The following is a 16,013-nucleotide window of genomic DNA, read 5'->3' as shown; positions in this document are numbered from 1 at the left end:
GCTCCCTCTACTGTCCAATCCCCGTGTCTACAACATACTTCCGGTCTGTCATATGTGGCGTCACCCTAAAACCTTCCCTCTTGATACCAAAAATCAACATTCTTTCAGTTCCATTTAAAAAACATTTAACACCATCATATTGTCAATACACTACATCACCAAAGCCCCATATATAATAATAATATAATATGCCATTTAGCAGACGCTTTTATCCAAAGTGACTTACAGTCATGCGTGCATACATTTTTGTGTACGGGTGGTCCCGGGGATCGAACCCACTACCCTGGCGTTACAAGCGCCGTGCTCTACCAGCTGAGCTACAGAGGACCACCATATACTACCCACCATTGTGACCTGTACGCTCTTGTTGGCTGGCCCTCACTACATATTCGTCGCCAAACCCACTGGCTCCAGGTCATCTATAAATCACTGCTAGGCAAATCCCCGTCTTATCTTAGCTCACTGGTCACCATAGCAACACCCACCCGTAGTCTGCGCTCCAGCAGGTATATCTCACTGGTCATCCCCAAACCCAACACCTCCTTTGGCTGCCATTCCTTCAGTTCTCTGCTGCCAATGACTGGAACGAACTGCAAAAATCTCTGAAGCTGGAGACACTTATCTCCCTCACTAACTTTAAGCGTCAGTTGTCAGAGCAGCTTACCGATCACTGCACCTGTACACAGCCATTCTGAAATTAGCCCACCCAACTACCTCATCCCCATATTGTTATTTATTTTGCTAATTTGCACCCCAGTATCTCTATTTGCACATCATCTTTTGCACATCTATCATTCCAGTGTTAATACGAAATTGTAACTTTTTTGCACTATGGCCTATTTATTGCCTTACCTCCATAACTTACTACATTCGCACACACTCTATATATATTTTCTGTTGTATTTTTGACTTTATGTTTTGTTTACCCCATATGTACAGTGAGGGGAAAAAAGTATTAGATCCCCTGCTGATTTTGTATGTTTGCCAACTGACAAAGAAATGATCAGTCTATAATTGTAATGTTAGGTTTATTTGAACAGTGAGAGACAGAATAACAACAACAAAATCCAGAAAAACACATGTCAAAAATGTTATAAATTGATTTGCATTTTAATGAGGGAAATAAGTATTTGACCCCCTCTCAATCAGAAAGATTTCTGGCTCCCAGGTGTCTTTTATACAGGTAACGAGCTGAGATTAGGAGCACACTTTTAAAGGGAGTGTTCCTAATCTCAGTTTGTTACCTGTATAAAAGACACCAGTCCACAGAATCAATCAATCAATCAGATTCCAAACTCTCCACAATGGCCAAGACCAAAGAGCTCCCCAAGGATGTCAGGGACAAGATTGTAGACCTACACAAGGCTGGAATGGGCTACAAGACCATCGCCAAGCAGCTTGGTGAGAAGGTGACAACAGTTGGTGTTATTATTCGCAAATGGAAGAAACACAAAAGAACTGTCAATCTCCCTCGGCCTGGGGCTCCATGCAAGATCTCACCCCGTGGAGTTGCAATGATCATGAGAACGGTGAGGAATCAGCCCAGAACTACACGGAAGGATCTTGTCTATGATCTCAAGGCAGCTGGGACCATAGTCACCAAGAAAACAATTGGTAACACATTACGCCGTGAAGGACTGAAATCCTGCAGCGCCCGCAAGGTCCCCCTGCTCAAGAAAGCACATATACTATATTATTATATACAGCCCCGTCTGAAGTTTGCCAATGAACATCTGAATGATTCAGAGGAAAACTGGGTGAAAGCCCTTTGGCATCAACTCAACTCGCCGTGTTTGGAGGAGGAGGAATGCTGCCTATGACCCCAAGAACACCATCCCCACCATCAAACATGGAGGTGGAAACATTATGCTTTGGGGGTGTTTTTCTGCTAAGGGGACAGGACAACTTCACTGCATCAAAGGGACGATGGACGGCGCCATGTACCGTCAAATCTTGGGTGAGAACCTCCTTCCCTCAGCCAGGGCATTGAAAATGGGTCGTGGATGGGTATTCCACCATGACAATGACCCAAAACACACGGCCAAGGCAACAAAGGAGTGACTCAAGAAGAAGCACATTAAGGTCCTGGAGTGGCCTAGCCAGTCTCCAGACCTTAATCCCATAGAAAATCTGTGGAGGGAGCTGAAGGTTCGAGTTGCCAAACGTCAGCCTCGAAACCTTAATGACTTGGAGAAGATCTGCAAAGAGAAGTGGGACAAAATCCCTCCTGAGATGTGTGCAAACCTGGTGGCCAACTACAAGAAACGTCTGACCTCTGTGATTGCCAACAAGGGTTTTGCCACCAAGTACTAAGTCATGTGTTGCAGAGGGGTCAAATACTTATTTCCCTCTTTAAAATGCAAATCAATTTATAACATTTTTGACATGTGTTTTTCTGGATTTTTTTGTTGCTATTCTGTCTCTCACTGTTCAAATAAACCTACTATTAAAATTATAGACTGATCATGTCTTTGTCAGTGGGCAAACGTACAAAATCAGCAGGGGATCAAATACTTTTTTCCCTCACTGTAACTCATTCATGAAGACTTTTTTGTATTTAATCCATTTAAGAATAAAGCTGTAACGTAACAAAATGTGGAAAAAGGGAAGGGGTCTGAATACTTTCCGAATGCACTGTATATTGAGATAGTTCAGTGCCTAAAATAATGGGATAAATATGTTAAAAAAAAGAAAATAATATTAGTTTCCTGATCTTTCTTATATCTCTCAGATATAGGACAGACACTTCAGAACAAACTTCCTTTAGATTTTTTGGGGTATTATCTGTTGTTCCATGTAGTGAATCTGATATTCAATGTGTTTCTATTGGCTAATAGCAGTAATGTCGATTTCCATGTTTTATCAACAACAACAAAATTATATGCTGTGTATATTTTTTTATACCTTAAGGTGGTTTAAACGTCCAAATCAAACAGCTTAATGATCCTTGGTATGACCATCTTAAAACAATTCCATATGCTTGAAAGAACATTTAAAGATTAACTATGCAGAAATCGCTCCACCATTTCCTGGTTGATAAAATAGTTTGCCTCATTTCAGTTTATGTGACAAAACAAGCAGTCATTGTTTGGAAAATCATTGTACCATCTAAACCGCTGGGAAATATATTTTGCATAACAGAGAATATTGTATTTTACCTGCTTGAAGCTGGTGTACAAAACTAAAAGTAAAAAGGGCAAAAATAAAACTTAATAACGGGAAGCATAGAAATAGCGCACATAGAAAATATCTACTTCTTCTGAGATTTGCTTTCAATTAGAATGAAAGATCTATAACTCACATTTCTATGTGAATTTGGTCAGGTCGCCCAATAAGTTATATATTGTTGTTTTAAAAGTACTTTTCAAACCGTTGGATTAAAATTAATATTATTCAAACATTTTGGGATCAAATGTTTATAAATAGCCTGAAAAAGAATACTGTGGTGCTCTGTGAAGGGTTTCCATTTAAATAACTATCAATTCAAATCAAATCATTGTCTAGGAAATTCCGGCCGGCTAAACCCTCCCCGAACCCGGATGACGCTGGGCCAATTGTGCGCCGCCTCATAGTTCTCTCGGTCACGGCCTGCTGTGACACAGCCTGGGATCGAACTCGGGGCTGTAGTGACGCCTCAAGCATTGCGATGCAGTGCCTTAGACTGCTAATCCGCTCAGGAGGCACCTGATGGTAATCAAACGTTTTATAGTATTCTTGTTGTCTGAATTAGGATCAAGCACCAAAACAGGACACTGTTTTCTACTTTGTTACTGGAATTGCAAAAGAGTTCCATGCTGTATATTGACTGTTCTAATGTTTTGCTGCTGTCTGTATATCCATAGGTTTTAATCTACATCACATTGAATATTTTCCCTATTAAATACATTTCACAATGTAAAAATATATCATTATGATGTACTGTATGACCTATGGAAAACCAAACAGTCCACTAGTTACTATTATTTCATATATAATACCAGTCAAAAGTTTCAAGGGCTTTTCTTTATTTTTACTATTTTCTAAATTGTAGAATAATGGTGAAAACATCAAAACTATGAAATAACACATATGGAATCATATAGTAACCAAAAAAGTGTTAAACAAATCAAAATAGATTTTAGATTTTAGATTCTTCAAAGTAGCCTACCTTTACTTTGATGACAGCTTTGTACACTCTTGGCATTCTCACAACCAGCTTCATGAGGAATGCTTTTCCGACAGTCTTGAAGGAGTTCCCACATATGCTGAGCACTTGTTTGCTGCTTTTCCTTCACTCTGCCGTCCGACTCATCCCAAACCATCTCAACTGGGTTGAGGTCAGGTGATTGTGGAGGCCAGGTCATATGATGCAGCACTCCATCACTCTCCTTGGTCAAATAGCCCTTACACAACCTGGAGGTGTGTTGGGTCATTGTCCTGTTGAAAAACAAATGATAGTCCCACTAAACCCAAACCAGATGGGATGGCGTATTGCTGCAGAATGCTGTGGTAGCCATGCTGGCTAAGTGTGCCTTGAATTCTAAATAAATCACAGACAGTCTCACAAGCAAAGCACCCCAAAACCATCATACCTCCTCCTCCATGCTTCACGGTGGGAACCACACATGCAGAGATCATCTGTCCACCTACTCTGCGTCTCACAAAGACACGGTGGTTGGAACCAAAAATCTCAAATTTGGACTCATCAGACCAAAGGACAGATTTCCACCAGTCTAATGTCCATTGCTCGTGTTTCATGGCCCAAGCAAGTCTCTTCTTCTTATTGGTGTCCTTTAGTAGTGATTTCTTTGCAGCAATTCGACCATGAAGGCCTGATTCATGCAGGCTCCTCTGAACAGTTGATGTTGAGATGTGTCTGTTACTTGAAATATGTGAAGCATTTATTTGGGCTGCAATTTCTGACGTGCAGTTAACTCTAATTAACTTATCCTTTGCAACAGAGGTAACTCTGGGTCTTCCTTTCCTGTGGCGGTCCTCATGAGAGCCAGTTTCATCATAGCACTTGACATTTTCCGGATTGATTTACCTTCATGTCTTAAAGCAATGATGGACTGTCATTTCTCTTTGCTTATTTGATCTGTTTTTGCCATAATATGGACTTGGTATTTTACCAAATAGGGCTATCTTCTGTATACCACCCCTACCTTGTCACAACACAACTGATTGGCTCAAATGCATCCAGAAGGATAGAAATTCCACAAATTAACTTTTAACAATGCACACCTGTTAATTGAAATGCATTCCAGGTGACTACCTCATGAAACTGGTTGAGAGAATGTCAAGAGTGTGCAAAACTGTCATCAAGGCAAAGGGTGGCTACTTTGAAGAATCTAAAATATAAAATATATTTTGATTTGTTTAACACTTTTCTGGTTACTACACGATTCCACATGTGTTATTTCACAGTTTTGATGTCTTCACTATTATTCTACAATGTAGAAAATAGTAAAAATAACGAAAAACCCTTGAATGAGTAGGTGTGTCCAAACTTTTGTACTGAATCTGTTATTCAATGCGTTTCTATTAGCTAATAGCAGTAATGCCAAATTCAATGTTTAAACCCCCCCAAAATAATCGGATATTTTTTGATACCTTAAGGGGTTTTAAAATTCAAAATCAAATAGCTAAATTATCTTTGGTATGACCATCTTAAAACAATTCCATATGTTAGCTTATGAGAATGAAAGATTTAGAACTCACGTTTCTATGTGAATTTGGTCAGGCCGCCCATTAAGTTATATATTGTAATTGTAAAGTACTTTTCAAACCGTTTGGATTAAAATTCATATTATTCAAACCTTTTGGCATCAAATGTTTATAAAGGACCGAAAAAAATACTATGGTGCTTGGTGAAGGGTTTCCTTTTAAATAACTATCAAATCAGTATAATTTTTTATCTAATTAGAAAATGTATTTTGCATTAACTTAAACCGCTGAAAATTGAGTATTGGCCATAGCTTAGCATAAACACACTGTAGGCCTCACATGACAGTGAAGATTACCCTGCAGTGTTTTCTCTACCAGGACGTCTCCTGGCCCGTACCGACGTCCGCATATTGACTATCCCTTAAAGAAAATGTTACCTAAGTACAGATGTTATTGGTTTATCTTAGCCGAGAACACGCTGTAGGCCTGACATGACATTTATGATTGGTGCTTCAACTTAAAATACATACATGTATCTCAACAGTTGAATTTGTTATCTAATGACAAAGTAGTCTCACCATTCATTACATAATGGAAACAAATATATTACCGTTTGTCATGATTGCTTGAACACATTTCTGGAATCAGGGTTCACTGTTGCAAAACAATTGATGTAGCCCACTAAAGTGAAGTGCCTTTGCCAAAAACAACAAATAATGAGAGGATTTCTTTTGCTGTATTAACACCCCCTGAAAACTGAGATACAGGAAGTACAGGAAGCCTTCAGGAAGAATTCACATCCCTTTTCTTTTCCCACATTTTGTTGTTGGATAAGTTGCAGGGGTTTGATGGCACAAGCGGGGAGCCCAGACAACAGTGAGTTGCAGTATTCCAGACGGAAGAGGACACGTGCCTGTACTAGGAACTGCGCCACTTCCTGTGTACGGATGTTGTAGAGCATGAAGCTGCAGGAGCGGTCACTGCTTTGATGTTTACAGAGAACGACAGGGTGTTGTCCAGGGTCACACCAAGGTTCTTTGCACTCTGGGAGGGTGACACTGTGGAGTTGTCAACCGTGATGGAGAGGTCTTTGAGCAGGCAGGCCTTCTCGGGGAGGAAGAGCAGTTCCGTCTTGTCGAGGTTGAGCTTGAGGTGGTGGGCCGACATCCAAGCTGAGATGTCTACCAGGCACGCAGAGATGTGTGTCACCTTCTGGGTGTCAGAAGGTGGAAGGAGAAGAGTAGTTGAGTGTCATCCTCATAACAATGATAGGAGAGACCATGTGAGGATATGACGGAGCCGAGTGACTTTGTATAAAGAATATAGATGAGAGGGCCTAGAACCGAGCCCTGGGGGACACCAGTAGTGACAGCACGTGGTGTAGACACAGATCCTCTCGACGTCACCTGGTAGTAGCGGCCTGCTAGGTAGGATGCAATCCAAGAGTGTGCATAGCCTGAGCATAGCCTGCCCTGAGAGGGTGGGGAGGAGGATCTGATGGTTCAAAGGCAGCGGATAGATCTAGGAGTATGAGAACAGAGGATAGAGAGTCAGCTTTCGCAGTTCGGAGAGCTCCGTGACACAGAAAAGAGCAGTCTCGGTTGAGTGACCCATCTTGAAGCCTGACAGGTTAGGGTCAAGAAGGTTGTTCTGAGAGAGATAGCGGGAGAGTTGGCTAGAGACGGCACGCTCAAGAGTTTTGGAGAGAAAAGAAAGAAGGGATACTGGTCTGCAGTTGTTGACATCGGAGGGATCGAGTGTAGGTTTTTTGAGGAGCGGTGCAACTCTCGCTCTCTTGAAGACGGAAGGGACATAACCAGCGGTCAAGGATGAGTTGATGAGCGAGGTAAGGTAAGGGCAAAGGTCTCCGGAATTGGTCTGGAGAAGAGAGGAGGGGATAGGCTCAAGCGGGCAGGTTGTTGGGCGGCCGGCCGTCACAAGTCACAAGATTTCATCTGGAGAGAGAGGGGAAAAAGAAGTCAAAGCATAGGGTAGGGCAGTGTGAGCAGGACCAGCGGTGTCATTTGACTCAATAAATGAGGATCAGATGTCGTCAACCTTCTTTTCAAAATGGTTGACGAAGTCATCCACAGAGAGGGAGGAGGGAGGGTGAGGAGGAGGAGGATTCAGCAGGGAGGAGAAGGTGGCAAAGAGCTTCCTAGGGTTAGAGGCAGAGGCTTGAAATTTAGAGTGGTAGAAAGTGGCTTTAGCAGCAGAAACAGAGGAAGAAAATGTAGAGAGGAGGGAGTGAAAAGATGACAGGTCCGCAGGGAATCTAGTTTTCCTCAATTTCCGCTCGGCTGCCCTGTTCTGTGAGCTCGGAATGAGTCGTCAAGCCACGGAGCAGGAGGGGAGGACCGAGCCGGCCGGGAGGATAGGGGACATAGAGAGTCAAAGGATGCAGAAAAGGAGGAGAGGAGGGTTGAGGAGGCAGAATCAGGAGATCGGAGGGAGAAGGATTTAGCAGAGAGAAGAGATGATAGGATGGAAGAGGAGAGAGTAGCGGAGAGAGAGAGAGAAGGTTGCGACGGCACATTACCATCTGAGAAGGGGCAGAGTGAGTAGTGTTGGAGGAGAGCAAGAGAGAAAAGGATACAAAGTAGTGGTCGGAGACTTGGAGGGGAGTTGCAGTGAGATTAGTAGAAGAACAGCATCTAGTAAAGATGAGGTCAAGTGTATTGCCTGCCTTTTGAGTAGTAGGGGGATGGTGAGAGGGTGAGGTCAAAAGAGGAAAGGAGTGGAAAGAAGGAGGCAGAGAGAAAATAGTCAAAGGCAGAGGTAGGGAGGATAAAGTCACCCAGAACTGTGAGGGGTGAGCCATCCTCAGGAAAGGAACTTATCAAGGCGTCAAGCTCATTGATGAACTCTCCAAGGGAACCTGGAGGGCGATAAATGATAAGGATGTTAAGCTTGAATGGGCTAGTGACTGTGACAGCATGGAATTCAAATGAGGAGATAGACAGATGGGTCAGGGGGAAAAGAGAGAATGTCCACTTGGGAGAGATGAGGATTCCTGTGCCACCGCCGCGCTGACCAGATGCTCTCGGGGTATGCAAGAACACATGATCAGACGAGGAAAGAGCAGTAGGAGTAGCAGTGTTTTCTGTGGTAATCCATGTTTCCGTCAGCGCCAAGAAGTCGAGGGACTGGAGGGTAGCATAGGCTGAGATTAACTCTGCCTTGTTGGCCGCAGAAAGGCAGTTCCAGAGGCTGCCGGAGACCTGGAACTCCACGTGGGTCATGCACGCAGGGACCACCAGATTAGAGTGGCAGCAGCCAAGCGGTGTGAAGCGTTGTATGGCCTGTGCAGAGAGGAGAGAACAGGGATAGACAGACACATAGTTGACAGGCTACAGAAAAGGCTACAATAATGCAAAGGAGATCAGAATAAAATTAACTAAACATCTGAAGAAGCGAGAGAGCGGGGCCTCCCTCACTTACCTTTCACTGAAAATCTCAAATATAACTCTCCCAACTTCCACTTTAGAAATTATAATTGTTGTAAACTACAGCGGTTCCATGTTTTCTAGGAATAGACTTTAACTTCGTTTATTCAGCTAGCTAACTTGGTACAGTATTCTTCTGTGAAAACCGCCCAGGGCACCGTATCCTATGATGCCATAGCTAACTAGCATGCTAGCATCCAATAACACATGGTTTAGCACCAATACTTGGTTACAAATTCCTTTCATAACACAGAAATAATTAAACGTTGGCTAGCTAGCACAAAGCTAGCTACACATGTGGACTACACATCTCGAATGTTCAGAAAGTGAAGCTTTCTCATTGACTAAAATGATATTGTGTTTAGGTGCTACAGTACTGCTAGCTGGTAGTGTTGGCTTGCTAGCAATGGCTGCCGTGTTGACTTTGTTTGAAAAAATGGCGTCGCTGCGAACGAATGTAGCTGGCTAAAATGATATTGTATTTAGTTGCTACAGTACTGCTAGCTGGTGGTGTTGGCTAGCTAGCAATGGCTGCGGTGTTGACTTTGTTGTGAAAAACGGCGTCGCTGCAAACGAATGTAGCTGGCTAGCTAACCTCGATAGTTTCTCTATACTACACCTTTATCTTTGATACAAAGACAACTAGCTAATATTACACTAATCAAATCGTTCCATTTTAATGTAATGTGTGTCATATTACCTGCGGAGCGAAGTACAGCATGACTACTCACTCCAACTCAATAAATTCTTACAAATATTCAATTTGTTTCAGAAACATTTACATTTTAGTCATTTAGCAGACGCTCTGGATAAGACTTACAGTTAGTGAGTGCATACATTATAATTTTTTTTATTTTTTTCATACTGCCCCCCCCCCCCGTGGGAATCGAACCCACAACCCTGGCGTTGCAAACGACATGCTCTACCAACTGAGCTACATCCCTGCCGGCCATTCCCTCCCCTACCCTGGACGACGCTGGGCCAATTGTGCAGCGCCCAATGGGTCTCCCGATGCAGTGCCTTAGACCACTGCGCCACTCGCCACCTGCAGGACGAGCAGTACACCCTCCCCTCACTTTGTGCTCTCCTCAAAGCTTAGGGGCAGCGCTCTCTCTCCTTCTCTCCTTTCCGACACATAATTAAAACAATTGATCAATTATCCAACACGAATTTAGAATGACAGTTGTGCTTCACGTTGAGTCTATCACTCGGATTTAAGACCCTCAACTTAGCACACACCGACACTGGCAGAATGTACACTACAAGTCAAACGTTTGGACACACCTACTCATTCAAGGGTTTTTCTTTATTTTTTCTATTTTTTACATTGTATAATAATAGTGAAGACATCAAAACTATGAAATAACACATATGGAATCATGTAGTAAACAAAAAAGTGTGAAACAAATCAAAATATATTTTATAATTGAGTTAATGACAGATCGGTATCTCAATGCATTTTTAATCTAAATTACAATACATTTCCCAGTGTACAGACCCCCACAATCAACCTGATACCCAAAATAAACAGTTTAGGGCAACCCTAAATCAATTTACGGGCACAGTTGATTACCCCCCCCCCCTCCTTTCAGGCACTCATTCTTCTGACGTCTCTTCATTTTCTTCTTCAGATAGCGTTACAGTTCATCCTCACAATGGCACATACAGTGGGGGAAAAAGTATTTAGTCAGCCACCAATTGTGCAAGTTCTCCCACTTAAAAAGATGAGAGAGGCCTGTAATTTTCATCATAGGTACACGTCAAATATGACAGACAAAATGAGAAAAAAAATTCCAGAAAATCACATTGTAGGATTTTTTATGAATTTATTTGCAAATTATGGTGGAAAATAAGTATTTGGTCAATAACAAAAGTTTCTCAATACTTTGTTATATACCCTTTGTTGGCAATGACACAGGTCAAACGTTTTCTGTAAGTCTTCACAAGGTTTTCACACACTGTTGCTGGTATTTTGGCCCATTCCTCCATGCAGATCTCCTCTAGATTAGTGATGTTTTGGGGCTGTCGCTGGGCAACACGGACTTTCAACTCCCTCCAAAGATTTTCTATGGGGTTGAGATCTGGAGACTGGCTAGGCCACTCCAGGACCTTGAAATGCTTCTTACGAAGCTACTCCTTCGTTGCCCGGGCAGTGTGTTTGGGATCATTGTCATGCTGAAAGACCCAGCCACCTTTCATCTTCAATGCCCTTGCTGATGGAAGGAGGTTTTCACTCAAAATCTCACGATACATGGCCCCATTCATTCTTTCCTTTACACGGATCAGTCGTCCTGGTCCCTTTGCAGAAAAACAGCCCCAAAGCATGATGTTTCCACCCCCATGCTTCACAGTAGGTATGGTGTTCTTTGGATGCAACTCAGCATTCTTTGTCCTCCAAACACGACGAGTTGAGTTTTTACCAAAAAGTTCTATTTTGGTTTCATCTGACCATATGACATTCTCCCAATCCTCTTCTGGATCATCCAAATGCACTCTAGCAAACCTCAGACGGGCCTGGACATGTACTGGCTTAAGCAGGGGGACACATCTGGCACTGCAGGATTTGAGTCCCTGGCGGCGTAGTGTGTTACTGATGGTAGGCTTTGTTACTTTTGTCCCAGCTCTCTGCAGGTCATTCACTAGGTCCCCCCGTGTGGTTCTGGGATATTTGCTCACCGTTCTTGTGATCATTTTGACCCCACGGGGTGAGATCTTGCGTGGCGCCCCAGATCGAGGGAGATTATCAGTGGTCTTGTATGTCTTCCATTTCCTAATAATTGCTCCCACAGTTGATTTCTTCAAACCAAGCTGCTTACCTATTGCAGATTCAGTCTTCCCAGCCTGGTGCAGGTCTACAATTTTGTTTCTGGTGTCCTTTGACAGCTCTTTGGTCTTGGCCATAGTGGAGTTTGGAGTGTGACTGTTTGAGGTTGTGGACAGGTGTCTTTTATACTGATAACAAGTTCAAACAGGTGCCATTAATACAGGTAACGAGTGGAGGACAGAGGAGCCTCTTAAAGAAGAAGTTACAGGTCTGTGAGAGCCAGAAATCTTGCTTGTTTGTAGGTGACCAAATACTTATTTTCCACCATAATTTGCAAATAAATTCATTACAAATCCTACAATGTGATTTTCTGGATTTTTTTTCCTCATTTTGTCTGTCATAGTTGACGTGTATCTATGATGAAAATTACAGGCCTCTCTCATATTTTTAAGTGGGAGAACTTGCACAATTGGTGGCTGACTAAATACTTTTTTCCCCCACTGTATGTAACTCATGCCTGTCAAAGTGGATGGCCCTTGATAATGTCCCGATTCCAATATCTGGGGAACAATCTGATTTCCCAAGCAAACAAATCTCTCACCTGAGCCTCCACCGCCATTCTGTATGATCCATTATGTCCTGTCCATTTTCTGACCAGTACACCAGCAGCATGAGAGGAGTTTGGATGTGATCTCTCTCCATGCTCAGGACCCATGCCACACTCCTGCTGCCCGTACACAGGTTGCTGGCTTGGACTCAGGTCTCAAGTAGAAGTGGTGCAGGACAGGGCCGTAGTGAATGCCAGCAGGACAGGGCCGTAGTGAACGCCAGCAGGACAGGGCCGTAGTGAACTCCAGCAGGACAGGGCCGTAGTGAATGCCAGCAGGGCAGGGCCGTAGTGAATGCCAGCAGGACAGGGCCGTAGGGAATGCCAGCAGGACAGGGCCGTAGTGAATGCCAGCAGGACAGGGCCATAGGGAATGCCAGCAGGACCGTAGTGAATGTTAGCAGGACAGGGCCATAGTGAACGCCAGCAGGACAGGGCCGTAGTGAATGCCAGCAGGACAGGGCCGTAGTGAATGCCAGCAGGACAGGGCCGTAAGGAATGCCAGCAGGACAGGGCCGTAGTGAATGCCAGCAGGACAGGGCCGTAGTGAATGCCAGCAGGACAGGGCCGTAGTGAATGCCAGCAGGACAGGGCCGTAGTGGATGCCATTGTCGCCATTACTTCAGCCGGTTAGAGGGGGTGAGGCTCACAATGTTCTCTGTCGAATTGTCCCTTCCATGCATCTAGATACCGTCTGTAGTCACTATCACCATAACTTCGAGAGAGGACAGACCAGAACAACAGTTTAAGGCATTTCTGATGCAGGAAATCATTTACATTTTAGTCATTTAGCAGACGCTCTTATCCAGAGTGACTTACAGTTAGTGAAAGCATACTTTTCATACTGGCCCCCCGTGGGAAACGAACCCACAACCCTGGCGTTGCAAGCGCCATGCTATACCAACTGAGCTACAGGGGAAATCCAGACAAATTATTCACCGCTTGACTAATTAATACATTCCCAATTTTCTTAATAGAAAATTTCTAAGACGAACGTCAAAGCGAATAACAACACACTGTTGAAACCATTTTGCAAATTGTCTTATACTCCCTTATCATATTGGCGACCTCACCGCAGAATTACAGGGTCAGGTTAGAGGTTAGAGGGCTAACCCTTAGGGAGAACCATACAGCAGACCCAATCTGGTGAGATTTGTATTGAAACAAAGACAAAAACTAAACAACCAAAACAACACCAGCAATCCACTTCTTCATATTATACTTAAATCTCACCCAGTGTCTCTAGCCTTTCTAGTGAGGATGATCTCACCAGAAAGTCAGGACAGAGGTCATTCAACACCATTAAGTATTTTCTTTCCCTGGACTTCAGACTACTTATTTAAAGACATTTTAAACATTCTGTGTACCAGGTTTACTTACATTGGCTTTCTCAGTACATTTCTTATCCGGAGAACTTCCATGTGTACAACCCAAAATTCGGACAATAGATACTTCAGAAAATGTCATTTGTGTGCCCTTTAAGGTGCATCCTTTCTAACCCATGAAAAACCTACTAAAACCAAATTAAAAGACCCCACACAATTAAATCAGACCCGGTATTAACACCACTAACAAATATTCATAAATGGTGTGCTGGTGTGTGTGGAAAGAAATGTAGGGCAAAAACAAACAAATGGCCAGGCCTTACTTATTTGTGAGCTCCCTTTAGGGCCGGATCCGGGTACCTTTATATTTATAAAACTGAATAATTTCACTAACTGCTCTCCCAAGACAACGGCCTCGGGAAACATTTCAAAGGGAGAGATAGGGAGGAGAAAATGTACATTTTGTTAGTATTCTCTATGCTGACAGGTTTTAAACCTACCATCAAAGCAGACGTGCACATTCTATCAATGTACTCACATACCCAGTCTTTTTGATGCTGAGTACATCTACTAATTTTGGTTTTATCGGTTTTGCTTTTCTGTTGATAGAACTCTGACATCAAAACGCTGGTGTATTGAGCTTTTGATGTATATTTTATGTCATTGTGCCAACTCACAATAGCATCTCTGAATTCTTTATTAGATTGGAATTTCCCGTTAGCAGGGAAATGCTGACCGATTTTATCCCGTTTGCAAAAATAATCCCATATTCCAGCCGAATTGGTAGAATGCTTGTGCGCTTCTTGTAGTGCATCAATGGTTTTGCTATAGTTTTCCTCCTCTATTCCCCCTTTACGGGAGTGTCAGAAACCACAGATGCAATTTCAATGGTGGTTATTTCTGCGCCTCTCTTAACGGTGTCTAGGGTGTTTAGATTTCCTCACTCACGGCTCTAATACACGGCCTCTACTAACTATTTTCCAAGATAGGGATACCCACTTCCCCAGAGAGTAGTTATGGTATTTGTGCCTATTAATTGGTTACGGCACCTGATACCTTGTATTAGAACCAATACGGAAGCGTCTGCCAATTCACTACTGGAGAATACGGGAGACCTAATGTCTTATACCAGTGTCACGCTTCAAATATCACTGTTGTTGACAACACATATTCCCAAAATTATTCACAGTTGTCTTCCTATTTCCACAAAATCTGTCACGGTTCCCCGCCCCAATAGGGCATAAACCAACCTCTCTCCTTATTGCTTGTGCTAATACATACAAATCACTTTCAAACAATGTTCTAATATTCTTTTGCTTTTCCAACCATGGAGGGGGCCATCCTCCAGAACCTGGACTACTTTCCTACAACCTATCGTACGAGTACACAAGCATGACAATTTATCCATACACAAACTCACTCTACGGCCTCACGGCCACTGTGGCTGTGCTTTCACCCCCCTTACGGGTCTGGCCGAGAAACCCCCCCACTAGGGATTTACCCTCCGCAGGACCACCCTGTTCAGGACTTACCCTTTCAGGATTTACCCTCCACAGGGACCACCCTGTTGGGGACTTACCCATTCTGGGTTTACCCTCCGCAGGGACCACCCTGTTCGAGACTTACCCTTTATCTACGACCGGTCGTAAGACAATGGGACTTCCGAATAAGCGTGGTAATTAACTTCAATGACCATAATCCATTGCACAGCCGCCTACTCGTCCGGTCTGTGTGGAGAACTGAGCTTTACTGAACAAAAATGTAAAAGCAACATGTAAAGTGTTGGTTTCATGAGCTGAAATAAAATATTCAAAAAATGTCCCATAAGAACAAAAAGCTTATTTCTCTCAAATGTTGTGCACACATTTGTTTACATCCCTGTTAGTTACCATTTTTCCTTTGCCAAGATAATCCATCCACCTGACAGGTGTGGCATATCAAGAAGCTGATTAAACAGCATGATCATTACACAGGTGCACCTTGTGCTGGGGACAATAAAAGGCCACTCGAAAATGGGCAGTTTTGAGGGAGCGTGCAATTGTCATGCTGACTGCAGGACCTCCACATCCGGCATCTTCACCTGAGGGATCGTCTGTGACCAGCCACCCGGACAGTTGATGAGACTGAGGAGTATTTGTCGCATGTTGCATTTATATTTTTGTTCGGTGTATAATAATAACGGTGTGGAATGGAGAATGAGAGAAGAGATAACACTGTGATAGAGA

At 43.2% G+C, this 16,013-nt stretch overlaps 1 protein-coding gene across 1 annotated transcript in view; it reads right to left on the bottom strand.

The window, feature by feature from the left end:
* The window catches only part of LOC311148175 (tumor necrosis factor receptor superfamily member 14-like), a gene marked incomplete at both ends in the record, with an annotated part of 100,238 nt that extends 87,763 nt beyond the window's left edge, over positions 1-12,475 (bottom strand). Inside the window, one exon of the mRNA XM_084185061.1 lies at positions 12,458-12,475. Within this exon, the coding sequence (XP_084041187.1) occupies positions 12,458-12,475 (18 nt within the window). The remainder of the gene's footprint in view (positions 1-12,457) is intronic.
* Between the last annotated feature and the right edge of the window lie 3,538 nt (positions 12,476-16,013).

This window comes from Coregonus lavaretus (genome assembly GCF_964263955.1).
Source record: "Coregonus lavaretus genome assembly, chromosome: 20".
NCBI lineage: Eukaryota > Metazoa > Chordata > Actinopteri > Salmoniformes > Salmonidae > Coregonus > Coregonus lavaretus.
This window is presented reverse-complemented; position numbering and strand designations above follow the sequence as displayed.